General features: G+C 36.2%; 1 protein-coding gene across 1 annotated transcript in view; it reads right to left on the reverse strand.

Annotated features, from left to right (window-relative positions):
* Nucleotides 1-1161: 1161 nt before the first annotated feature.
* Nucleotides 1162-27165, reverse strand: part of PCDH10 (protocadherin 10) — a gene marked incomplete at both ends in the record, with an annotated part of 47658 nt that continues 21654 nt past the window's right edge. The window contains one exon of the mRNA XM_081333235.1: nucleotides 1162-1196. Coding sequence (XP_081189361.1) covers nucleotides 1162-1196 — 35 coding nt within the window. The remainder of the gene's footprint in view (nucleotides 1197-27165) is intronic.

Here is a 27165-nt window from a genome sequence, read left to right on the forward strand (position 1 = left end):
AAGAACCAATACCTCTGCAGTTCTTGGGGATGCTGGAGAAGTGAATTATAGATTTAAGCATTTAGTTTTTTGATTACCAGCTTCAGGCACAAATGTGTCATGATCCATCTGTGGATTTGTATGTGGAAAATATTCTTCTGAATCCTAATTAAACAGTATGTACATACGCATGTTATCTGTATCTTTACCTAAATAGTATTTAATTTGCTTGGCCATTAACAAGATTCCCTCGAATGATTACTGCAGATATATGTAAAAGCTGTATTTAAATACTGCTAGGATACAAGCAATCCTCGACCTACAACAGTTCATGTAGTGACCAATTGAAATTATAACGGCACTGAAAAAAGTGACAGGATTGTTTTTCACACTTATTACTGTTGCAGCATCCCTATGGTCATGTGGTCAAAATTCAGATTCTTGGCAACTGACTCATATTTATGATGGTTGCTGTGACCTGGTCATATGATCATCTTTTGTGATCTTCCGACAAGCAAAGTCAATGGGGAAACCAGATTCACTTAACAACTGTCACTTAACAACTGTCTTGCTTAGCAACAGAAAATTTGGGCTCAATTGTGGACTTACGTCAAGGACTACGTGAATTTCTTTCTGAGTATTTCTATAATGTTTTTTCAAAAGCTGATTCTCTGAAACTCATTTAATTTATTTGATATCAAATGAAAGAATCTTTTCCTGTACTCCAAACTTCTAAAAGAATATGATTGGCCTCTATAGTGGGAGCATAATTAATCTTGTACTTTTTTGCAAGCACTAAAATGTGCCGATGTAGAAAATTTGTCTCAACCTGTATTATTATCCTTGCTTTACAGTTGGGGAAATACAGTCAGAGAGGTTATATGGAAAGAAGAATTGTTCTGTCGTTAAAGGAGAGAATATGAACATATCTGAGCTATGTCTGGTTTTGCCTTTTGCAAGGAGGGAAAGGAAAAAGGAAATAAAATAACATAAAAATCTAAAACCGCAATCCTATACTCACTTGGGAGCAAATCCCATTGAACTCAATGGGGCTCACTTCTGGCAGGAATATATAGGATTGCACCTCACACCTCTCTGTCCCTGATTCCCCCATCTGTAAAAGGAGAATAATAATGCTTACCTATCTCACAGAGGATCTGCAGTTCTTTAATCACTATTCTGTTATAATCCACTTTGTGATCCACAAATGGCAAGGCCTAGAGAGGTGGAAAGCATTATGATCAGTATAAGAATTAAATAGAAGAACCAAGAATTCTAAGATCTCAAGTTGTCTCTTACAAAGAGCTTTATAATCTCTGCATTATGAAAATGAATGGAAAATAATAGATTTATGTTCATCTCTGAGCTGATGGCTTAGTTTGAAAGTTATAATTAGAAAAGTTAAATAAAAATGACATATTTATACATCATGTATATATGATTTGGTAATAATATTTAGCAATAAGAAAAACAACACAGAAAGCAAAAAATCCACAAAATATAGGCTTAAAAACAAAAACTTTTTTTTGAAAGTTAGCAGAGGCAATTTCAATGACATAATAAATTCTACACTAATCTGTCTAAAAATTCTATTCAAGATAGTTTATATATATATATATATATATATATATATATATATATATATATATATATATATATATATATATATATATATATATATATATAAATGCAAATTTAATTTGAATGATGATATATGGTGCAATATACAATAAAACCTTTATTTTCATTAAGAATGTGTTTATTAAATATATTTGCTGTGTTTGGGTGCTCATCAACATGAAACCAAGAGCAAGTGGACTAATTTTCTAGCAATACAGTCCTCATTATGTCTCCTTTCCTTCTCTCACATGTTGATTATGACAAAGAAATCCTGCTGTGCATTACCCCAAAGTCCCCAATCACATCTGAATAATAGAATTCTGCCTTCCTGTCAGTTGAAAGCCAAGACAATGAGCCATGTTCAGAACTTCAACATGCTTATTTCATAGTCCATTGTTCCAGGGGGCAAATGAGCCAAACATTTACATACGTAGAAAATACATCCATGACAAAAAAAAACAGCTTTACTTTATCAATAGGTTTATACTGTATGGTCAGCTTATCACTGATAACTGTTTTGCAAATTTCGGTACAGCTGAGAAGCATGTTGAAGAAGTGATGGTGTGGCCATTACAAGCATTTTCAGAAGAAATAGATTATCTGGAACTGTAGTAGCCAGGATTCAGAGTGAGACAGAGAGCAGAGACTGCATCAGTTATTCTTACTGATGAGTTTGAGTAAAATAAGTCACTCTTATACTGCTTAGACCTCTTAGAGACCTTTATTAATATCTTCAATATTATCTGCCTATCTTGGAACATGTTTTATTGTAGTTCCACTCCCTGAATGAGTGGGTCCACATATTGGTTGGGAATGGAGATTCTGAGCCAGCAGGCACTTCAATATGAAGAGCCCCAGGACTTCTTTATTTTCTGTCACATTTAATACTTACACAAAAAAGTAGGAAAAGGCCATCCATCAGTATGGGTTGAGATAGCAGTATCCCGGTGATAACAATTACATATGATAAATTACAATGGCCAGAATTCTATTTCTTGGTCATTGGCTGGCTTTGGGTTTTTCTCATGTTTCTCAAGATTTATTTTCACAGCCCATTCGAAATGCTGATTCTGGCATGATACCAAGTTTGGCTTCTAATGGGGATCTGCTTTATTTGAAAGTGCACTTTCAAAGTAGGGAAGTATGGGTCCCTGAACTCATAGCTCAGAATATGAATCTCTGAGCTGGCAGCTGCTGCTGGAGATCTTGGCCAGGAAAGTTGTATGAAAACTGTCACCTTTCCTAGAAGAGGATTTGCTGATAACAGCTATTCATGATCTTATTACCTTATCTATGGATGACCACAATGTGCTGTATATGGGGCTTACCTTGAAGTCCAACAAAAAACTTCAGATGATACAAAATGTGGCCACATGTACTTACTGTTATACTATAATATAATATCCCTGCTATGGAGCATCACTGGTTATTCTTTGTATATGAGCTCAGTTCAAGATGCTGATATTACCTATAAAGTTAATACTTTAATACCTTGTTGGAGGTATTTATCTCATGTAAATTCTCATGGATAAAAACATTTCCAGTGTTCTCCTTTGGAATGGTTTATCTCCTACTCCAAGCGATGAATGAACCTATTCTCCTAGCCCTTAGAGAGCTACTTGAGGACTGTTTTTTTTCCCTTCCAGAAAGTCTCTCAAGATTAAATAGCCAAAGTTAAATTTGAGCCAAACATTGCTACTGGTACTATATCATGGTTATAGTACTCCACTATATTATGTCATTCTATTGTTAAATACTACATTTTGAATTAAAGTGATTTATGAACACATTAAATATTTTTTTAAAAAATGCTAAATGTGTATAAAGAAAAAAGGTAGCTTTTATATTTGTTTACAGTCAAATAATCAGCATCAAAATCTATGGTTCTTGACACTGTTTATCTGAAAGGAAAGCACGGCAGTTTTGAAATCAATAGCAGGAAACTTCAGAGTCAAATGCCATAAGATTTGTACTACCTTTCAGCTGACATTACAACTATGTGCTGAGGATGGAAGTTTTATCAATCTGAAGAATATGAAGGGAAAATTAATGGGATGAGCTGATTTCTTTAGAAGGAAAAATAAACCTGGCTGCATAAGTTTAGACCAGATCTAAACTTGCATGTTTCTGTCCCAGCAAAAAAACATTCTCCTTTTCCATATTGGGCAACATTTTTGTTATTACACCACTTAGACAAAGCAGAACAACTAGCATGGCATCCTATTATTTTGATGCAAGAAAATGTTACAAAAAATCTGTAGTGTAAGGCCTAGAATTTTTTTTTAAAAAACACACTTTTATCACCACCAACCTAGATGAAAATCCAAACAAAACCAAGAAATAATGGAAACAATTCTATGCCATCACCCATTAGTACTTAATATTTAAGTCTAGCTTTGAGTTATATGAAAAGTGGCTTTGCATGAAAAGTAGAACTATATCTTCAGTCCATGCTTAAAAATAATTTTTTGAAAACCTCAGTTCAACAAATATCTACCCTAGGGCTAGATCAAATTAAAAATTTTATTTCTGTAAATCCATGTCCTACTGACTGTTCCTCAAGACAACTTAGTCCAAAATCAAAGTTACAAACTGCTGCTCTCCTTCAACATTAAAATGCTTGTCTTAACTCCTAGCAAGAGATTACTGCCTATCTTGAGAGATGTTTTCAGATTAGTAAATATTACTGCTGTTCTGTGGTTCATTAATTGGCTTTCCCAGTGAAACCTTTCTTAAAGAAGAAAAATAAGAGGGAGAGTTAACTAAACAAATACGATTATTCATACTGTATATATGTTACTAAGATGAAACTGTTAAATTTCCTTCCAAGTAAAAATGTAATACTGTTCTTTACCTGATGTGATAATTGCTGTGTCCATTATAGTTTCTTTGTGTTCTTTTCTGGGATGGGTGAGGCGGGGAAAAAGCCTAAGTGGGTTTTCAAAGCAACTAACTCCAACATCTTGGGAGACTAAGAAAGATAATCCTGTATATCTTACAAAGTGACAAAGGAAAGAAAGATTTAAATTTTAGCTGTAAGGCATACCATGACCAAAAAAGGTATTGAAAGAAAAGTTTTCATCAGGGTCCAGTCCAAGCCAGGAATAAACAAAATAGAGACTGCTTTAGAAAGAAGGTTGTAGTTTATTGAAGAGCAGAACCACAAGACATGAGGCTCTGGACCAGCTGAACACATGATGCTGGGAGTGGTGGGTTTTTATACCTTCTTGGGCTTTTGTAGTTGTTTCCTGTTCCTGTAGCATGAACTTTGACCTGAGGTTCAGTGTGTCCTTTTGGTATTCTGATGGTAGGTATGTAGATTTTAGGGGTCTTTGTCTTTCTAATCTCATCAGCTTCTAGCTTTCTGGCTCCAACCTTTCTGAAAGTATTATCACATCTGCATTTCTAAAGACCTGGTTTCTGCTGAGTTTCTGGCTGAGGGGAGGGAGAAGTTTCTGCCTTTTTAAAAATCTTCTCCATTATTCCTTTGGGGAAATATATTCTGCCTTTTTAATATCCCCCTAAAATATTTCTTTCTCTGGATTCTTCTCACAAAGGTAATATGTGTAAGATCCATATGAGATCAAAACTGCAAAGTTCAAGAATCTGCTCTTATATGGAACAGCACATTTCTATGCACAGACTGGCTGCAAGGTTTATATCTATATCTATATCTATAAAAAGGTAAAGGTAAAGGTATCTATATCTATATCTACAGTATATCTATATCATCTATATCTATATCTATATGTATGTATGTATATATGTATATTTGTGTGTATGTATATGTGTGTGTATGTATACACACACATACACACACACATATACACGGCAGATTATTTCTTTGGTGTGGTATACAGCAGCTTGAATAGCTCTCTCTCACTCACTCTTGCTTTCTCTCTTCATAAACATCCTCTCCAAATTATTGTGTGTGAATTAAAATTGCACCCCTTCTTTCATGGCACTTTTGTGTTTGAGAACAAATACTGTAGGTTGCATGCAGAACTAAGTAAAATACTTCTCAAGAGATGAATAAGGTGGGAGAATTCTTTTTTAAAGGGATGAGTATTGAATCTTACCTAAGATTGTATAACAATGTTGCCTTAGAAGAGTGGCATATTTCTTCACAGTTTGCAACATAACAAGCATTATTTCCACAGCATTATTTCAAGAAGGAAAAAGAAAAAAAAAAAGGAAAACAAGATGTCTGCAATTTGCCAAGCTAAGGTATATTTCCAGCTTATTCCAACACTTAAGAATGTACCCATTTTTTTTCCATCACTTTATAAATGATATTTTCCATTCCACTCTTTTTAAATATATAAAGTTGTCCCTTTAAAAGAAAAGAAAAGAAAAATTTTGGCTGAAAGATTTGGCACATTTTTAAAAACAGCAGAAATTGAATAATGTAGAAACCAGGGAAGAACCTTAATTTCATAGATTTGCCTCATGCATGCATTAGTCATCAAATCTACATAGTAATTAGAATACCATATTAGGGCTGAGAATTTCAAATTCAGATATGCACTAGGTGACCTTGGAGCAACAGTTTGATATAACCTAACCGCCTTTTTAGAGGCTCTTGTGAAGATTAAGTCTATGCCCTCCACTCTGCAGAGTGCTTCTAAAGTATAGAAAGCTCCCTCTTCAGAAACTGATTCACTATACAAGCAGTATAGAAAGAATGTATTGGGCAGAGCTAATATGTACCCACATTCTATTGCTTTAAGTGTTTGTATAGCTCGCTATGTCTTAGGTGTTTTAAAACAAAAACAAAAAACCTGTACTTTTAGCTCTATGTTTTTGTCACCAGCCACTTTTCATCTTACTTACTGTAAATACACATTGTCTGTGCAGTAAAATTAATAACTGAACACAATATCTGGGTTAGTAGTAACATTTCTGAACTATTTCATGTTTTTCTCCCAGCAAAAACATCCTCCTCTTCCATATTGGGCTACATGTCTCAAAAAATCACCAAAGATATAACAAATACCTCAGCATCTGCCACAGCATTTTTGCTATTATAGATCATTTGTGCCCTCCACAATATACTGTTCTACTTTTAAATCCATAAAACAGATACTGCAGCAGAAAAAAAATATTCAACAGGTAAATTATTTTGTAATGGGTTGAAATGGAAAGAACCCAAGAACATTTCTAATGACATTTTAGGATAGAAAAGAAGAAAAGAAGAAAAATGGTTTGGTGGAATGATTCAGACTGAAGTTTTAAGGTGCATAAAAACATCAATGCCTTTATCTGATACTATAATAGTAACATGATACTTCATGGCTCTATACATTTCTATACAAGAAAGGAGAATATATTTATCTTTCAATCACTATAAGATCGATATAAGCCTGTATAAATAATTCACTACTTGGAAGAAAAGCAATAGCCTAGTAATCAAGCACATGTATTTTGTATGGAAGATCTCAGATTCCCATTTTTAAATAGAGCTGGGAAACAATATTGCCTGATATATTGGACAACCACTGCCAGTCACTGTAGACAAACCATGTGGAATGAACCAGGAAGTACGAAACAACTTTTTAGATTCTTCAGTTCTAAGAAAACAGAAAGTGAGTTCCTAAGTCTGAATTTAAGAAATGAAAATTGGGAATAGCACAAAGTATGATTTTTATATATATGTAAGAAATTATTTGACTGGTTTTGTGCAAGGCAATGATCTGTGATTTTTTTTAAAAAAAAATCATTTCTGTATTGCTTCACAGGTTTAATAGCATTACAAAATGAACATCATGATATTCAAACTGGCAGTTTTAATTCTGAGGAAAAACCCCGCATCAAAAATGCAACTATTACATATTTAATTTTGTTCACTGTTATGATATTTTTACTTATGCATTTGAAGGGAATCATATACTCTTGATAGCTCACATTTTAAAACATACTCCATAATTTTAATTAAAAATATTTGCAAACTGTTTTTCTGAATATTAACCTTGATTTTAATCATTTTTTCCCTTAAACAGGCTATCATTTTTTGTTCTTATAGATATGGGTTTTTATTGTGAATTACATTCTTAGTGTTTGAGGGCATTTGAAATCTAAAGATGGGGGAAATCAAAGAAATAATATGCAATAAAGGTAACTGAATATAAATATGAATATAAAATGCCTTTATATGCATATTTCATATATGCTTTATCAGTTTTAATTTGTTATCTAACTTTTACTCATTTACATGCTTGATTAATCTCATATATTCTGAAAGGTAAAGGTATTAAACGTATTACTTTCTCTTCCAAATTTTGTCTGCAACACCTTAACCCCAGCATATCACCCCCAAACAAACAATATTTGTTCAATTATTTAGAGTTGCTGAAAAACATTTGAAATGTTCACATAATGCCATATGTAAAAGAAACATGATGCTAACACGATCATTGCCCTCTTTCCATCTGACATTTCTGAAACTCTTTTGATCCTGGTATTTACAATCATGATTATATATACCCCCCCAAAAAACCTAGAATTTCATATGTGCTCACATCCAAGAAGCATTGAAATATCGCAGTTGACTTCAGCTTGGAGTACAGAAACAATCAAATGCTTTTCTTAATTACCATACACAGCATTTCTTTATTATTTGTAATCACTAATGTCATGTTAATAACTGTCAGTAATATTATGCCTAGCATTAGGTTAGGCCCATTATATCTAAATGCATTCCCATAAAGCTGCTTTGAATCAAATCATTTACTTTTGTTTATGTAAAGAAAATACATTGTTTCCACTTCCTATAGCTCATTTATTTATACACATTCACACCACCCATAATGATTTGGTAGTGAAAATATGGGTTTCCTAGTAAAATGTCTCAAATTTAATCTGTGGAATACTAAACAATGCAGTCCCTACCCCACAACCTCCACTCCCGTGTCTATGGATCATAACTGGTCTTGGAGTGGCATGCTAGGAAATGTACTTCATAGAATTTTTTTAAAAAACAAACTTCCATTAATTTTATTAAAATGTAATAAAATCAGTAAAACATGTACTCTTAGGATAACATACAGTTTGACAATGACTTTGGTAAATATCTGGAAGAGGCACTTAAGTACATATAGTACATACAGCCATCAAGCTTAAAATTGTGCACTTCTAATGTACAGCCAGGAAATAGTCCTTGTTGAAACCTCCTACATCCTTTACAGGACAACACTGACATCATGTACCACTTCATAATGTGCTATGTTCCAAATAAAGTGGTAACTTGGTACTCATCATTAATTGGTTCCATGAGGCACTATGAGTTCCAAAAATGATGAGTACCAAACACTTTTTTCCGATAAGAAATAATATAGTGAGTCACAAGGCAGCCAACACCAACAGGTTCTAACTTATGTGTTGAGTACCAAACAAACAATAAGTACTGGGACAAAATTTTCACATGAAAATGTATTGAGTACCAAATTCAATGAGTTTCAAAGCAGTCGAGAACCACGGTACCACTATATTAAAACCCAAAATTTTTAAATACTGTAACTATTGCTCATTTTCCAAATTTTCTTTTTTTAGGAAGGTTGTTAACATGATGGTGATGAATCAACCGTGGATCACCTTAAATGGCATGGCTTATCTGGGTCCTTTTTAGGCCCAGCGTCAGTTGTTTTCATTGAAGATCTAGATTCGGTCCTGGATAAAGGGTCTTTTTATATCTCTCATTGCTTTTGATATCAATGACCATGGTAGTTTATTCCATTACCTTACACAGTTTAACAATGAGAACTTCCTTGTAGTTCTGCTTCTTCCTCATTGAAAAGGCTTATTCCACTGGAATGAGGAGTGGTTAGCTCAGTGGCCCCTCCTTTGCAGTTTCACAGGGATCAATTCTCTCTCTATTCATTTTTAATATCTATACAAAGCTGTTGGACAAGATCATGTGACAATTTGGGGTATAAAGGTAAAGGTAAAGGTTCCCCCGCACATGCGTGCTAGTCATTTCCAACTCTAGGGGCCGGTGCTCATCTCTGTTTCAAAGCCAAAGAGCCAGCGCATTGTCCGAGGACGTCTCTGTGGTCATGTGGCCAGCATGACTAGACACCAAAGGCGCATGGAATGCTGTTACCTTCCCACCGTAGTGGTCCCTATTTTTCTACTTGCATTTTTACGTGCTTTTGAACTGCTAGGTTGGCAGAAGCTGGGACGAGTAACAGGCGCTCACTCTGTTATGCGGCACTCGGGATTCGACCCGCCAAACTGCCGACCTTCTGGTCGACAAGCTCAGTGTCCTAACCCACTGAGCCACCGCGTCCCTATAATTTGGGGTATAGTACCATCAATATGCAGATGATACTCAACTTTGTATCACTATCCTGACCTGTAGAGGAAAAGCAGTTGATGTTCCTTCTTGGAGTTTAGATGGCCTCTGGATGAGAAAAAATAGCTGAGATTTAACCTAAACAAGACAGAAATAAACCTTTGGTCCTGGTGGACCGACCCAGATTCCATCTTGCAAGACAGAAACAGTTTGTTCATTGAAGTTTTTCATCAATATTAATGTTATATTTGGATGGGCAGGCACTATTCTTAAACAGCAGGTTTGTGATTTTGGCAGCCTTTTTAATATATAGCTCTAGAATAGTGCAACAGGTGAAATCTATCATTAGAAGGGCCTTTCCTTTAGTTTCTGCACCCACTGAGGCTCATCTGGCATAAGAATATCTCACCATGGTAACTCACAACCTTATAACCATTCAGACGCCTGCACTTGCTGTATGCAGAGTTAACTTTAAAGACTATTTGTAAGCTACAGTTATTCCAGAATGCAATAGTCCATGGACTAATTGACACACACCATTAGACACATATTATTCTTTGCTAGCATTCTGCATTGGCTACCAGTTAGCTTCCAGGTAAAATTTAAAAGTGTTGGTTTTTACTGATAATTAATGGCTTAGCACTGGGCACCTTGGAATATTAGACCAACTCTGGCTGAAGCAACTGAGGCAGAAATCAAATTGCATTCTGAAATCTGCTGAAAACAGAACTTTTCTTTCTGGAGGGCAACCTAGTTACACTAGTATGTCTCTCTTTTAATTTTATTAGCTGTTTTATTCTTATCATTTTGGTGTGATGCGATGCTAATTTTGTTCCTATTAGGGATGTTTCAAACTTTTTCCCCCTATATTACATTAACTGCCAAAAGTTGATTGCAGTGGGACGTAGATGTAATAAACCAACAAGAAAGGTGGGAGTGCAGGTGGTCCTCACTTAGCATCCACAATTGGGACTGGGAATTCCATTGCTAGGCTTTGCAGTCATTAAGCAGAAAATCATTTTCCTCACTTCCCATTTGGTCATTAAGTGAAGCCCTGAGTAAGCAAAAGTTATGATTTTATTTCTGCCTTCTCTATTTGAACTGCTTGTAGCAAGCCAGTTTCAAATGACACAAAGGCTGATGCTGTGACTGCATGACACCAGTATATGAATCCCATTATTGCCTAGTATCACATTGGAACAGTGAATAAAAAAACCACAACCTTTGTTATCCACCATTGTGACAGCATAACTTCCAATATGGTTAAGAATAAGGCATCTATTAAATTATGTGAAACCAGCTTCCAAATATGGAGGAGCAGAAGGCTTCCTCCTACAAGACAAGTCTAAATTTGATCTAGTTTCTGAATACAAAGGGGGCGATGCTCGCTCATTCTAGATTTTACAATACATTAAATTCACACCTCTAAATAAAAAAGACAATGTTTACCCAAGCATGTAGATTTATTTAAAAGTTTGCAAAATTAAAGAGGGATGTGAAATCATATATCTAGGCAGTAAATAAAATAAAGACTATAATAATTGCTCTGTTTTTATCTTTTCTGACAAACAAAATAATTAAATCTTCTTTTACCCTATTGATGATTTTATTCTTATTTTGAGGCTGCATGAAAAATGAACATACCTAAGGTATAAAATATACAACCGGTGACACACAAGCAACCTTTCATGGAGTTGTATTTAAGTGCATGTGATTATATAACTACTTAAATAAATTCAAATATTATTTGTGATACTGACTCCAAGGCAGAAAAGCACTGATGGATGCAGCAATAACTATTCTCTGTTTTCTACCTATTCATAATGACTCTGACACTGAAACTGTCACCATTATCATTAAAAGGGAATAGATGGCTCATCTAAATGCACATTCTCTACAAAAGCATATTTAGGATACTGGACTAACAATCAAGAAAATGTCCTTCAAAGGTTTATGAGCCAAATATCATACACATACATATATATGCTGCTTTATTAGTTTTAGCACCAAAGAGGAATTATGTGCCAAGCAACTCTAACTTTTTTATTTTCAAAAGATCAGTATAAGATACATAGGCAATGGTTTTCTTCATGCTAAAATATTTAAATTCTTGAGCTGCAATCATATGTGTTCTTGATTAAGAGTACATCTAAAGACACACAGTGAGAACAGCAAATCTGCAAACTTGCATAGAGCTGAAATGTCCCCGTGTGTTTAACACGTAAGATACAACTGCTTTGGCTATTGTAAACTAACTGAACTGAAGTTTATTGGATGAGAAGTGAACGTCTTAAAGAAAAAATAAAGTCCAGGTGCCTTTTGAAAAAGCACCTTTGCGTTAACCATGACCTGGATGACTGAGAATCTCCATAGACATATTCTAAACTAAATTTAATTTTTGAATATTAGGCTCTTCATATTCCAAGAGCAAGAAAATCTTACGTGTATTTAGCACTGAGAAAAAACAAAATGGACTTATTTGATATTATATTACATAATCAAAAGCCAGTGATTGGAAAGAGCTGAGTCAACTGACTACTGAACGCATGAATCCAAATTAAAATTAAAAGTTCTTTGACACCAGGCCTACCATTCCTTAAATGTATCTAACAAAATGGAGCTCATCATCTGCCTTGGTAATTGTTTCCAATGTTTTGCTGTTTTTACTTGCTACATTAAAAAGCCAACAGTTCAAATATACGACATTTCCAAATATTCCTTCTTGTCATTTATTATCATTGTTCCATATAATGGAGGCAGGGACAGTATTAGACTGATGAAAGCAACTTTCCTGTGTTAGTCAAAACATTGCACACATGTTCAAAAGAGACAACTTATAGCAAAAGGGACAGAACTTATCACATCACTGCTTTTGACACGTTGATGGGAGCAATGAGATAATGTAGATGTTGCTGCCCATATCCTGGCACTCTCACTAAGATCTTGCTATTCTTCTGCAATATCTCTTCAAAGCCTTGGTGGAGCAGTGGGCTAATGCCTCCTTAAGTGAACACCAGCTGCCTGCAATTAGTGCAGGTTCGAGTCCCACCAGGCTCAAGGTTGACTCAGCCTTCCATCCTTCCGAGGTAGGTAAAATGAGGACCCAGATTGTTGGGGGCAATAAGCTGACTTTGTAATAATGCCGCTTGGGGGTGTGTGTGAAAGCCCTAATAAGCAGGCATATACATAGAATGAAGGCTACTGCTAAGCTTGTAAGCCGCCCTGAGTCTTCAGAGAAGGGCGGGATATAAATGGAATTAATAATAATAATAATAATAAATATCTGGAAATAACTGTCACAGTCCTTCCACAACCATATTTTTTTCATGGCTAAAAATATTTATTTCCTCAGTCTGTCCTCCAAACAGTTATTTTTCTATCTCTTGTTCATGCTTGCCACCCTTATTTGTACCCGTCCATATTCTCTGAATCTTCCTTAAAGAATAGTGCCAGGAACTATTCAATGTGTCAACACATCATGGTAGACCTAAGAACTGTACTTCTATGCTGAAATATAAAACTACCTTTCTCTTTTTAACAGCCTTATAAATGCTGCTGGCTAATATTCAGTTGGTGAACATCTAAAGTTTCAAGACCCTTTTCACATGTACGTTTGTTAAAGATGTATTTCTTTTATCTTTTTTTATTCTCTTAAATGAATGACAGGAATATGAAGTATGTTGGATTCAAAACAAAAAAAGTGTTTGGACTGCATAGGGCGGCAAACATAGCACCAGTCTGCAACTTTTTAAATAAGTTTATTTTTAAATTGTATTAAATTTATATGCTGTCCATCTCACTGTTGAACTATTTACACAATCCTTAAAAGATAAAATTGCTTTAGAAATTTTCAGAAAGATACTATGTAAAAAGTCATATGTACTTGCTTCAAACTATTATTTTGTATTTGAAACTGAAGCAATCATCACCTTAATGAGTAATCTAGCTCTACTGATTTATCTGTACTCTTTCAACATCATTTTGAATTTTTATTTTATCTTCTGGGTGTCAAATTCTTTTTTTAGTATCCATGAACTTAATGAGGATCTCCTCAGCTGTTTATTCAAGTCCTTCTGTTCTCCCACCCCTTGCCTGGGGTGCTAAAGCCCAATTGAACACACCAAGGTGGCAATTTGTCACACAACTTTATTCTATGCAAAAGAAGGACATGGGGTGGTTTCCCTTAAATCCTGTGTAACATCTTTGTTTCCAGCAAAACCTTTTATAATCGCAAACTACAAAACCCACAAACTTGAATACCATCAAGTTGTTCCCCTTTTTCCTTACATGTGTTTTTCCCCCTTTTCCTTACATGGCTAAAACTAACATTTACAAAAATAGATATTCATATTCACGTCCATAGATGAATCACATTTTCATAACACAACTATCACATAAGCAGTTTTTATTTTCTATATGCTCTCGTAATATTTTACCAATACTTGCAAGCCTGTGGTTTCATTTCCCACTGCATGCCTTGTCCTAAAGTACATCTAGAAGTTACTCAAAGAAAGCTAGGCTTCTGGCCTTGAATAGTTTGGGGTCACTCTTCTGCTTAGCTAGCTATTTGTTACTTTTTCCTATGAGAGTACTTCTGCAAAACTATCTTATTGATTATATGTGTTAGCAAAGGTTATTGATTAATATCATACATTCTAGGTTGTGAATTGATTGTCACTTTCCCTTATCAGTTCATTAAAATGTTTACTGGCAAAGAACTGACCCCAGTGGAACTACAATTGACAATTAACTTGAACTTTAGAGACAGGAAATTTAAGATATATTCAATATGAACAGTCTCAACTGCTTATTAGAAGAAGAAGAAGAAGATGATGAGAAGCTACTTTTTTTTTTCTTTCAAAGCACTAAGCCATTTCTTAGCCTTCCCACCCCCAACTTCAGGAACTGACCTTTTAAAAATAGAACTGTAACTCCATAACAATACATATTCATTTGTAAGAAGGCTGTCTAAAAGAGTAACCTAACTTACATTAAGTAACACAATGCCCACACACACTTAGCTTGCTTAAAGTTGTCTGTATCAGACCACTCTGAAATATCTAATGCCTTGTTAATTACCATACCCATCACTGTTTATAAGTACTGTAGCAAAATGAAATTAGAGTGTTCAAGTTGATGGTCTCAATTTTCATTATGAGCAGCGGATGCTGCTGCAAGGAAATTTTTCAGAGTAAGATGGGTGGTGTATAAATTTAATGAATAAAAAATAAATTAGGATATTGTAGGGGTCCCATGTTCCACATAGAATATATTATTTAAGAATATTATGAAGTCAAGATTTCAAGCTCATAGGGAGAGAACCAATTTAAGCCTTTGATTCCAAGATGCTGCCTGTAATGTATTGGGGTTTTTCTTGTGTGCAAAGTTCACTTGTTGTGATTGCTGCTAACAGTTGCCTGTGTAACAGCTTTGGGGTTTTAGCCAGACTTAGAGTCTCCTGCTCAGCCATTGGCTGATTTATGCGGGAACTGTAGTACTTTAAACCTATTGGCTGCCACCCTAGTGGCCATCCTGATAAATAGCAGTGTGGATGCATGCGCAGCTCTCTTCTGTTCCAGCAGCTCAAAAAAGCATGTTCCTGTTTTCACCTGCTCGTCTCACCTCGTGCTTCAAACCAACACAATACATAACACTGGCGATGAAGGTGCAATGAGGCACTAGGGTGAGGCCAGCTATGTGCCAGGCTGGGAACACGGTTCCCCACCCTCCGGTCGGCTAGTCCCCATGCTAGCAACCACGTGGCCCTGTGGACCAGCTCCAGGGCCAACCAGGAAGCAGGACAGAAGAAATGACTCTCTTGTCATGAAGACCTTCAGAAATGGCCAAGGTCGGAAAACTAGAAGAGTTTGACATCACTCACCCAGAGAGATGGTCGTCATACATCGCACAGGTCGAGAATTCCTTGAGAGCAAATCAGGTTTCCGAAGATGGCCTTATGGCCGCAACCCTCCTTTGCATCTGTGGCCCAGCCACCTTTGATATTGCAGAGAATCTCGTCGTGCCGGCCCAGATAGAGTCCGTAGCATTCATGGACTTGAAGAAAAGGCTCGGTGAACACTTCCAACCAAAGCTATCAGTGATAGCATGGTGACACGAATTCGAACAGCGTGTCCAGCAACTGGGTGAAACAGCCACCAAATTCATCGTGGCGTTGAGACAAGCTTCGTGACTGTGCCAGTTTTCGGACCTAGAGGAGAGGCTTCAGGACAGGCTCATTTGTGGCATTCAGAGCAGAGAGTTGCAACAGAAACTCTTTGCCAAAGAAACTCTCTCACTCCAAGAAGCTCTCAAAGAAGTCATGGTGGATGAAGCTGCAGGTGGTGCTGTTAAGGCCATGCAGCCTGCCAAAAGCACAATGCATGAGGAAGCAGTCCACCACGAGGATGCCAAACTGCAGGAAGAAGATGACTTCAACCAAGAAGTCGACAAGGTCCAGAAGCACCACAACAAGGACACGAGCACTCTTGAGAAGGCAGTTCTTTTTCGGTGCCCGGACTGCAGAGGCCGCCATCAGCGAGTGGACAATAAATTCCGATCGGCCACGTGTCAGGCCTGTGGGAAGACAGGCCACATTGCATCCATCTGCTGGGGTCGCCAATAGGACCACAAGCAGCATGACGGTCCAAGGTACTGGGGCCCCGGGACAATTCAGAGTGGGGTTCTGCTCCAGTCGCAGAAATGTCTACTACACAGGAGATCGTAGGCCCCTCAAACCTAAATTTTGACTTCAGATCGAACTGCAAGGCATTCCTTGCAGGATGGAGCTGGATACCGGGTCAGCAGTGTCAATTATTTCTCTGAATACCTTCAGACAAGTCTGCAGTTGCAGCAAGTGATGGCCCAAGTTCAGGCCATATGACATACTCCTTACTGATTTCCAGAATTCCCCAGTCACTATCATGGGTGAGGCCACATTGCCTGTCAAGTTCAAGGGGTTTTCCGGGGCCCTGGACCTGGTTGTGGTGGAAGGCCAGAGAACAAGTCTCATAGGCTTTGATTGGTTTGATGCCCTGGAAATCCAAGTTACAGGGATCAACCAGACACTTGGCGAACTTGGCGTCAGTATGCGAGGAGTTCGCAGACATTTGATACTAGCCTGGGTCAGTACAAGGGTCCTCCGATAACCTTCAAGCTTGATCCTATCAGTTTAATATGTTGATAGCAGACCAGGTGGCAACCAACATACGATACACTAAACATAATACTTTTTATAACGCTAATAAGCCAGGTAGATGGTTAGCTTACTTGTTAAGGAAAAAAGAAAAGTCTCGGACGATAGAAAAAATAGAATATAAAGGTAAAAAGGTTTGTCAACAAGATATTATCAGAAAGGTATTTTCAGAATTTTATTCTAAATTATATGCAAGTGATACAATTCAAAGTATAGATATAGATAAACATTTACAAGAGGTGAATATTCCTAAGGTTACTCAAGAGCAGTGGGATGGAACGAATCAGTTAATAACTTCTGAAGAGATTGTTTTAGCAATTAAACAGTTGAAATTGGGTAAATCACCAGGGACAGATGGATTGACAGCTAGTTATTATAAAAATTTGCAGTCAGAAATGGTGGAGCCTTTGAAGGACTTATTTAGAACAATTCAACTTGGGAGAGTAGTACCCCCATCATGGAGAACAGCTTTCATAACATTGATTCCAAAGGAGGATCAAGATCTTAGTCAACCAAAGAATTATAGACCAATATCTCTTTTAAACACTGATTATAAGATATTTGCTAAAGTATTGGCAAATAGAATAATGAATATAATGCAACAAGTGATACATAATGATCAGTCAGGGTTTATAACTGGTAGACAAATGAAGTACAATGTAAGATAAATTGTTAATTTATTGGAATATTTGGAAAGAAACAACCAAGTCTCTGCTGCATTGATATTTTTAGATGCAGTGAAGGCTTTTGATCAATTGATTTGGCAATTTTTATTGAAAGTAATAGAAAAGATGGAATTTGGGGATTATTTTTTACAGGCTATTAAAGTAATATATCAAAAGTAAATGGCACAAATAATTGTTAACGGTAATTTAACAGAAATTTGTAAAATTGAAAAAGGAACAAGGCAAGGATGCCCTTTATCACCATTGTTGTTTGTTCTAACACTGGAAATATTATTGATTAAAATACGTGAATCAAATAAGATAAAGGGAATTAAAATTAGGCATCAAGATTATAGATTGAGAGCGTTTGCAGATGACTTGGTTGTTCCTTTAACTCAACCTACTCAATCGGTTTTAGAATTATTGGATGTGATAATACAATATGGACAAGTTTCTGGATTTAAAGTTAATAAGCAAAAAACTAAAATATTAACAAAAAAATATGACTATAAAACAAAGAGAAGCATTAGAAAAATCAACAGGATTTGAAATAGTAAAAAAGGTTAAATACCTGGGGGTATATATCACAGCATCGAATGTGAAATTATATAAAAACAATTATGAATTGTTATGGCAAAAAGTACAAAAGGAGATTGATGGAAAAAATTACAATTGTCTTGGTTGGTGAGAATAGCAGCCGTGAAGATGAATGTCTTACCAACATTTTTATTTTTGTTCCAAATGATACCAATACTTAAGAAAGATGCAAAATTAAATGAGTGGCAAAAAGGTATTAATAAATTTATCTGGGCAGGGAAAAGATCGAGAGTAAAGCTTAAAATAATGCAAGATGCACATGAGAGAGGGGGTTTGAAGATGCCCAATTTGAGATTATATTATGATGCAGTTGTGTTATCAACAATTAGTGATTGGTTCAATTTAATGGATGAAAGAATATTGAATATTGAGGGGTATGATTTATTGTATGGATGGCATGCGTATTTATTTTATGACAAAAAGGTGGAAAAAGTACCAATATATATTAAATAATAAAATACCTATATGGGCAATACCTAGACATGCAATAGGAAATATAAATGTGGAGCAAAAACAAGATGTGATTACTTATAAAGAACTTCTTAGGATGGAAGGGAATATTTTGAAACTGAAACCTTTAAATGTTTTAAAGGAAGAAAAGATAGTACAGACTTGGTTTCAGTTTATACAATTACAAGCTAGATGGATAGAAGAACAGAAAATTGGTATAATAAAAGTTGATGAAAATTTGATAAAGCAAATTAGAGATCAAAGTCAATCGCATATAAAAAGGTTATATAATGCTCTTATAGAGATTGATTCAGAATTGGAGTTAGTTAAAGATTGTATGATAAAATGGGCTCAGAATATTCAAGAGCCCATAATGATGGATACTTGGGAAAAAATTTGGGTTAGAAATGTAAAATTTACACAAGCACAAAACCTAACAGAGAATTTTTACAAGATGTTTTATAGATAGTATTTAGATCCTAAAAAGTTAGCATGTATGTATCCAAATCAACCACCTAAGAGTTGGAGATGTGGTAGTGAAGAGGCAACTTATTATCATATATGGTGGACATGTAAAAATGTTAAAGCCATTTGGATAAAAATATGGTGGATTTTTCAGAAAGTTTTAAAGAAAAAAATAAGATTTACTCCGCAGCTATTCTTATTGGGGATTATTTTGGATTGTACTGTTATAGAAACTAAATTAATGTTACACTTAATAATGGCAGCCAGACTGTTGGTGGCGCAACATTGGAAGAAAGAAGATTTACCTACAATAGAACAATGGATACTTAAAGTAATGGACGTAGCTGAAATGGCAAAAGTTTCAGCATATTTGAAAGAACAGTCACAAGAAAAATATATTTTGGAATGGAAAAGATGGATTGATTATATTCAGAACAAATATGGGACTAAAAAGTTTCAAATAGCATATGAATAATTCTTAACAATTATAGAAGTGTTATTATAATTACTTTAGTTTTGTTATAGGGGAGTTAAAGGGTGGAATGTTTGTTAACATTGTAATAGATATTTAGCATATGTTTGCATATGATTGCTATATGTAATACCCTGTATTCTGCTTTGGGAAGTCCGGGGGGGGGGAAGGAAAGGGGGGAGGGTTGATGGGGAGGGGGGTTTTATTATTAAAATTTTGTAAAACTTTTCAATAAAAAAATAATAATACTCAAGATCAGTAGACAAGTAATTCCAAGGTATTGATGGTATATTCCACAGCTTTATATAATTGAATACAGTTTTTTAATTATCAAGTATTTTAACATTATTGTGAATCAGGCTTTTTTTAGAAATGTCAGATCTACATTTTAGGACAACCTGATTACAACTGTAGAGCAGCAATACTTAGAAATGTAAATAACGGAAGGTTTTTCTGATTCAGCACAATTATAACTATTCTTGCTTATTAAAATCTAGTACCTTAAGGGAGGAACATCTAGTTTCCTACATATTGTAAAGAGGATTCTTTTTTCCCTTTTTAAAATATGCAATACTCTACTGCATTTCTAAAATGCTACAGATGCAAGCTTCATTTAATGTAAACAATTCATGTTTGTTTCAAGATATGAACATACAAAATGAAAGAAAAAACTGCATTCTAACCACTATATTTTTAATTGAGGTTTCTAGTCCATTTTGCTGTCATTTATTGTAGAAGAAATTATTAGATACTACGCTTTTTTAATGAAGTTTATTCATCCTCATTGTCTACAATATCCCATATTTACTTGCTTTAGTCTTTTATTTAGCATTCAAGAGCAAAGCAATTATGTCTTGATTTGAAGTGCTATCTTATCACATTTCAGCCCATCCTTCCAATTTATTAAGATTATAGAGTACTTAATTGCATTTGGCATAAAGATCTGCAATCCTTTCCAAGCCTGTATTGTTTAACTACATGATTAGCATATTCTTCACAGCAATGTCTAAGTCACCATTGAGTCATGTTATATAATAAATAGGCCACTTGTTATCTTTTTCATCTCAGACACTAGGGTCTCAATAACAATTAACTTGCCTTGTTATCATAATGTTTCATTTTGGCTTTTGTTATATTTCTTTATAAAAAGAGACTAACACAATAGCTTTCATTGTGAATTGGAGACACTTGATGTTTCTCGACTGCAGAATTGTAGAAAATGTGTCCTTAGCTTAAAAACAAGGAATAACCCAAATAAACACTTCTTCACTTAAAAAACTTGCTAGGCTAAAAGAACGTATTTAAAAGTTTTGTATTCTCTTCCTTTATGTTTTTTTCTTATTTTTTTGTGAAGATATATAGATTCATGGCTATATAATTTATTGGAATATAATACAGTAACATGCCCTTCTTAGTACAGAGAGGTTTTTAATAAACCTAATATAAAAAAAAATTAAATTGCTCCTGGAAAGCATGTAAAAATAGAAGTAGATAAATAGGTATCACACCAGTGGGAAAAACCTAGCAGCATTCCGTGTGAAAGCGGGAGCTGGTGCCAGACTTGCCCAGATGCAAGGTGAAGTTGGCACAAAAAAATCCGGATGACTCAACATCCCTCATATTCTGGTAGCCAGCTGGTACAAAGCTAGTTCATCCCCAGTGGTGTACTGTGGATATCACACATATGTGAACAAAATGAACTAGCAATCTTTGGCTGCCAGAACTACTTTGAAATAAAAAGCATTGAAGACTTCCCAGGCTATTTTATGCCACACACTTTAAAAAAAATGCTCTTGCAAAAGGTGTTCCCTCCCAACTAGCTACAAAATGTATTACATAGTTAAATGTAGACTTTATCCATATACACTCTTAAACATGAAAATCTAAGTACCTACTTAGATTAACAAATGTCATACATTTCTGTACCAAGTGCAGATTTTTTTTAAAAAAAAGTTATTTAATAATACCTTAAGAAGAGTTTTATTGGAATTATGTTGTTGTTTTTGCTGCTATTGAGTTAACATTTTACTGAAATTTGGTTTCTGTTATATTTAATGTAATTTTAAAAATAAAATTATGTTTTATTTCCTACAAAGTTGTGTTATATTTGCCTGTAAAATGATAATTACACAATTTCAAGTAAATTGTTTATGATATAAATATCTTTAGGTATAAAAGTAGGCAAGCAAATGGATTAATTTGATAAACAGATTCAACATTGCATGTATGCTGATTATTGTACATTTAAAGTGGTAAATCCCCTTCATGGATTACTGCCTTGTCGTGGCGAAGGGGCTTGCGTAATTCAATGAAGCTATGAGCTATGCCGTGCAGGGCCACCCAAGACGGACAGGTCATAGCAGAGAGTTCTGACAAAACGTGATCCACTGGAGAAGGAAATGGCAAACCACTCCAGTATCTTTGCCATGAAAACCCTATGGACAGTACCAAAAGGCAAAATGATATGACGCTGGAAGATGAGCCCCTCAGGTCGGAAGGTGTCCAATATGCTACTGGGGAAGAGCAGAGGGCTAGTACTAGTAGCGCCAGAAAGAATGAAGCGACTGGGCCAAAGCCGAAAGGACGCTCAGCTGTGGATGTGTCTGGTGGTGAAAGGAAAGTCCGATGCTGTAAAGATTTTTTCTCCATAGGAACCTGGAATGTAAGATCCATGAATCAAGGAAAACTGGACGTGGTCAAACAAGAGATGACAAGACTGAACATTGACATCTTAGGTATCAGCGAACTAAAATGGACAGGAATGGGTGAATTTAATTCAGATGACCATCAGGTATACTACTGTGGGCAAGAATCCTTCAGAAGAAATGGAGTAGCCTTCATAGTCAATAAAAGAGTAGGAAAAGCAATACTGGGATACAATCCGAAAAATGACAGAATGATCTCAGTTCGAATCCAAGGCAAACCATTCAATATCACAGTAGTCCAGGTCTATGCCCCAACCACCAGTGCTGAAGAGGATGAAATTGACCAGTTCTATGAAGCACTACAGCACCTTATAGAACTAACACCAAAAAATGATGTTCTTATCATCATGGGGGATTGGAATGCTAAAGTAGGAAGCCAAAAGATAACTGGAATAACAGGCAAGTTTGGCCTTGGAGTGCAAAATGAAGCAGGGCACAGGCTGATAGAATTCTGTCAAGAGAATACGATGGTCATAGCAAACACTCTTTTCCAACAACCCAAGAGACGGCTCTACACATGGACATCACCAGATGGTCAACACAGAAATCAGATTGACTATATGCTCTGCAGCCAAAGATGGAAAAGCTCTATACAGTCAGTAAAAACAAGACCAGGAGCTGACTGTGGCTCAGACCATGAGCTTCTCCTTGCAAAGTTTAGGCTTAAACTGAAGAAAGTAGGGAAAAGCACTAGGCCACTCAGGTATGAATTAAATCATATCCCTGTTGAATATACAGTAGAGGTGACAAATAGATTTAAGGAATTAGATCTGATAGACAGAGTGCCTGAAGAACTATGGACAGAGGTTCGCGACATTGTACAACAGGTAGCAACCAAAACCATCCCAAAGAAAAAGAAATGCAAGAAAGCAAAATGGCTGTCTGAGGAAGCTTTGCAAATAGCTGAGGAAAGGAGGGAAGCGAAAGGCAAGGGAGAAAAAGAAAGATACACCCAATTGAATGCAGAATTCCAGAGAATAGCTAGAAGAGATAAGAATGCCTTCTTAAATGAACAGTGCAAAGAAATAGAAGAAAATAATAGAATAGGGAGGACCAGAGATCTTTTCAAGAAAATTGGAGAAATGAAGGGAACGTTTAATGCAAAAATGGGCATGATAAAGGACCAAAATGGCAGGGACCTAACAGAGGCAGAAGAGATTAAGAAGAGGTGGCAAAATTACACAGAAGAACTATACAAGAATGAGCTTAACGTCCCTGATAATCACAATGAGGTGGTCACTGACCTCGAGCCAGACATCCTAGAATGTGAAGTGAAGTGGGCCTTAGAAAAGCTGAGCAACAACAAAGCTAGTGGAAGTGACAGTATTCCAGCTGAGCTATTCAAAATCTTAAAAGACAATGCAGTAAAAGTGCTACACTCAATTTGCCAGCAAATTTGGAAAACTCAACAATGGCCACAGGATTGGAAAAGATCAGTTTACATTCCAATTCCAAAGAAAGGCAGTGCCAAAGAATGTTCAAACTATCGCACCATTGCACTCATTTCTCATGCTAGTAAAGTCATGCTTAAAATCCTACAAGCTAGACTTCAGCAGTATGTGGATCGAGAACTACCAGAAGTGCAGGCAGGATTTCGAAGAGGCAGAGGAACTAGAGATCAAATTGCCAACATACGCTGGATCATGGAGAAAGCTAGGGAGTTCCAGAAAAACATCTACTTCTGCTTCATTGACTATGCTAAAGCCTTTGATTGTGTGGATCATAACAAACTGTGGCAAGTTCTTAAAGAGATGGGAGTACCAGACCATCTTATTTGTCTCTTGAGAAACCTATATGCGGGTCAAGAAGCAACAGTGAGAACTGGACACGGAACCACTGATTGGTTCAAAATTGGGAAAGGAGTCCGCCAAGATCATGGCATCTGGCCCTCTCAATTCCTGGCAAATAGATGGGGAAGAAATGGAGGTAGTGACAGATTTTATTTTCCTGGGCTCCAAGATCACTGCAGATGGGGACTGTAGCCAAGAAATTAAAAGACGCTTGCTCCTGGGGAGGAAAGCCATGGCAAATCTAGACAGCACACTAAAAAGCAGAGACATCACCCTGTCAACAAAAGTGCGTATAGTCAAGGCTATGGTCTTCCCAGTTGCAACGTATGGCAGTGAAAGTTGGACCATAAGAAAGGCTGAGCGCCAAAGAATTGAGGCCTTTGAACTGTGGTGCTGGAGAAGACTCCTGCGAGTCCCTTGGACCGCAAGGCGATCAAACCGGTCAGTCCTAGAGGAGATCAATCCTGACTGCTCTTTAGAAGGCCAGATCCTGAAGCTAAAACTCAAGTACTTTGGCCACCTAATGAGAAGGAAGGACTCACTGGAGAAGAGCCTAATGCTGGGAAAGATCGAGGGCAATAGAAGAAGGGGACGACAGAGAATGAGGTGGCTGGATGGAGTCACTGAAGCAGTAGGCGTGAGCTTAAATGGACTCCAGAAGATGGTAGAGGACAGGAAGGCCTGGAGGAATGTTGTCCATAGGGTCGCGATGGGTCGGACACGACTTCGCAGCTAACAACAACAAAAGTGGTAAATGTACTATTCTATTTGGTAGACTTTGCAATGCAAGCCACAAGTTTTAGATACACAGAAACTGTTAATGACAGATTATAGAAAATGCATATTGAGAGAAATAAATAGAAAAAGTATAGTACACTTATAGTACACCTACTGGAAACAGAGATGGATACAGGTCAAACTGAAATTAAGATAGAAAAAGTTAGCATGTAATATGTACAGTTGTCCCTTTTTATCATTGTCTTCTGTGTCATTGAAAAATAATTGGAAGTGTCAATTGGTCTAGGGTGTGGTATATGTTGAAAACCATGCAAAAGGGGCCTGCAGAAATTATTGAATTAGTGCATAGACTGTTTCTGGTCACAATTTGGGAAGATGAGTATTGCATTTAAAGTTCTAAAAACGATAAAAACAAGAGTGCCTTAATTTGCCATATAAATCTATTGGAGAAGTTCTTCTCTGTATGCTGGGTTTAGTGGAGAGTAAATTGCAGGGACCTGGAACACTGCACATTCTTAGCAATTTTCTAGGCTCTAGAACTCCCTAATTTAACTGTTATATTTTACATGAATGTTTGTTCTCTCTCTCTCTCTCTCTCTCTCTCTCTCTCTCTCTCTCTCTCTCTCTCTCTCTCTCTCTCTCTCCATACGTGAGTACGTGTACATAAGAATATTACTGGCAAATTATGAAGTTGGAAAAGGAATTAAAATTATCTATTCCAATATCCACCTTCGTTTTATCCTTAACAATAAGGAACAGATCATCTTATCCTATGACTATTTGATTCCATTGCCAGGCTGTTCTTAACTGTGCAGAAAGTTCTGCAAAGACGCAACATAATTTACTAGGACTGTGTAGTGCTTCAGGTTCTAGCAGTACACCATACAATGCAGGGATGCTCACAAAGTTTAGGTCATATCTTGCCTCTTTCTCCAAGATCTGTGACTGCCCTCACAGCTGTAGTGTGTATGCAGGAAACTGTATTGTTATTTACAATAGTTTGTTTGCCACCAGGTGTTGTTTGTATTCATACACATGCTTTGAAGTATGTTTTTCCATTTGAATCTGAAGAACTGCCTTACAATCAACCTTCCTGTGAGTAGTGAACTAAGTGGTTTCGGAAATGAAAATATGCATTAATCTAAATATGCACAGTTCAGAACAAAATATTTTTGCCCTCTGTACAAAACTCCAGATAGCTGAAAAATGCTATAATGTTCATTTTACCTCTCCATTTTATTACTTTCTTTTCCTGTCTAAATAAATTCAGGAAAATAAATAATAAATAAATAAACCTTCAGTCCCCAAAGAAACATATAAATATTGAAAGGATATGTCAATAGGTGGATCGATAACAGTGGTGGAGGAAAGATGTGCTTCATTTTATTACAAGTCACAGGAAGGACTTTTATTTACCTAAGGAACATGCCACTGAAAACAATATATTTGGACTGGGAAAATTGCTTTTCAATTTTTATAAGTTTTTTGGACACAGCAGAAAGATCTGGAACATATCATGTTCAATCCTTACATTATTTGTTAGACAGATGGAAATATGGTAACCGTGTGAGAATCTTTTAAGGTGCTTATCTAGAAACCAGAAGACTGAGTTCTAGTCTCACCTTAGGCATGAAAATAAATTGACTGGATGACTTTGGAGCACTTTCAGCCCAAATCACCTCACAGAGTTGTTGTGAGGTATACAGATAGTCCTTGATTTACAATCACAATTGAGTCTAAAATTTCCATTGTTAAGCATGACAGTTGTTTTGCCACATCTACAACCTTTCTAGTCACAGCTGTTAAGTGAATTACTGTAGTTAAGTTAATAACACAATTGTTAAGTGAATCTGGCTTCCCCATTCACTCTGCTTGTCAGAAGGTCACAAAAGATGACTACATGACCCAGGCCACTGCAACCATCATAAATACATCTGGATTTTGATCACATCACCACGATATTGCTGCAATGGTCATAAATGTGTAAAATAGTCAAGGTTGACTCAGGCTCAAGGTTGACTCAGCCTTCCATCCTTCCGAGGTAGGTAAAATGAGGACCCAGATTGTTGGGGGCAATTATGCTGACTTTGTAATAATGCCGCTTGGGTGTGTGTGTGAAAGCTCTAATAAGCAGGCATATACATAGAATGAAGGCTACTGCTAAGCTTGTAAGCCGCCCTGAGTCTTCGGAGAAGGGCGGGA

This window comes from Vipera berus (assembly GCF_964194415.1).
Source record: "Vipera berus genome assembly, chromosome: 7".
Taxonomy (NCBI): domain Eukaryota; kingdom Metazoa; phylum Chordata; class Lepidosauria; order Squamata; family Viperidae; genus Vipera; species Vipera berus.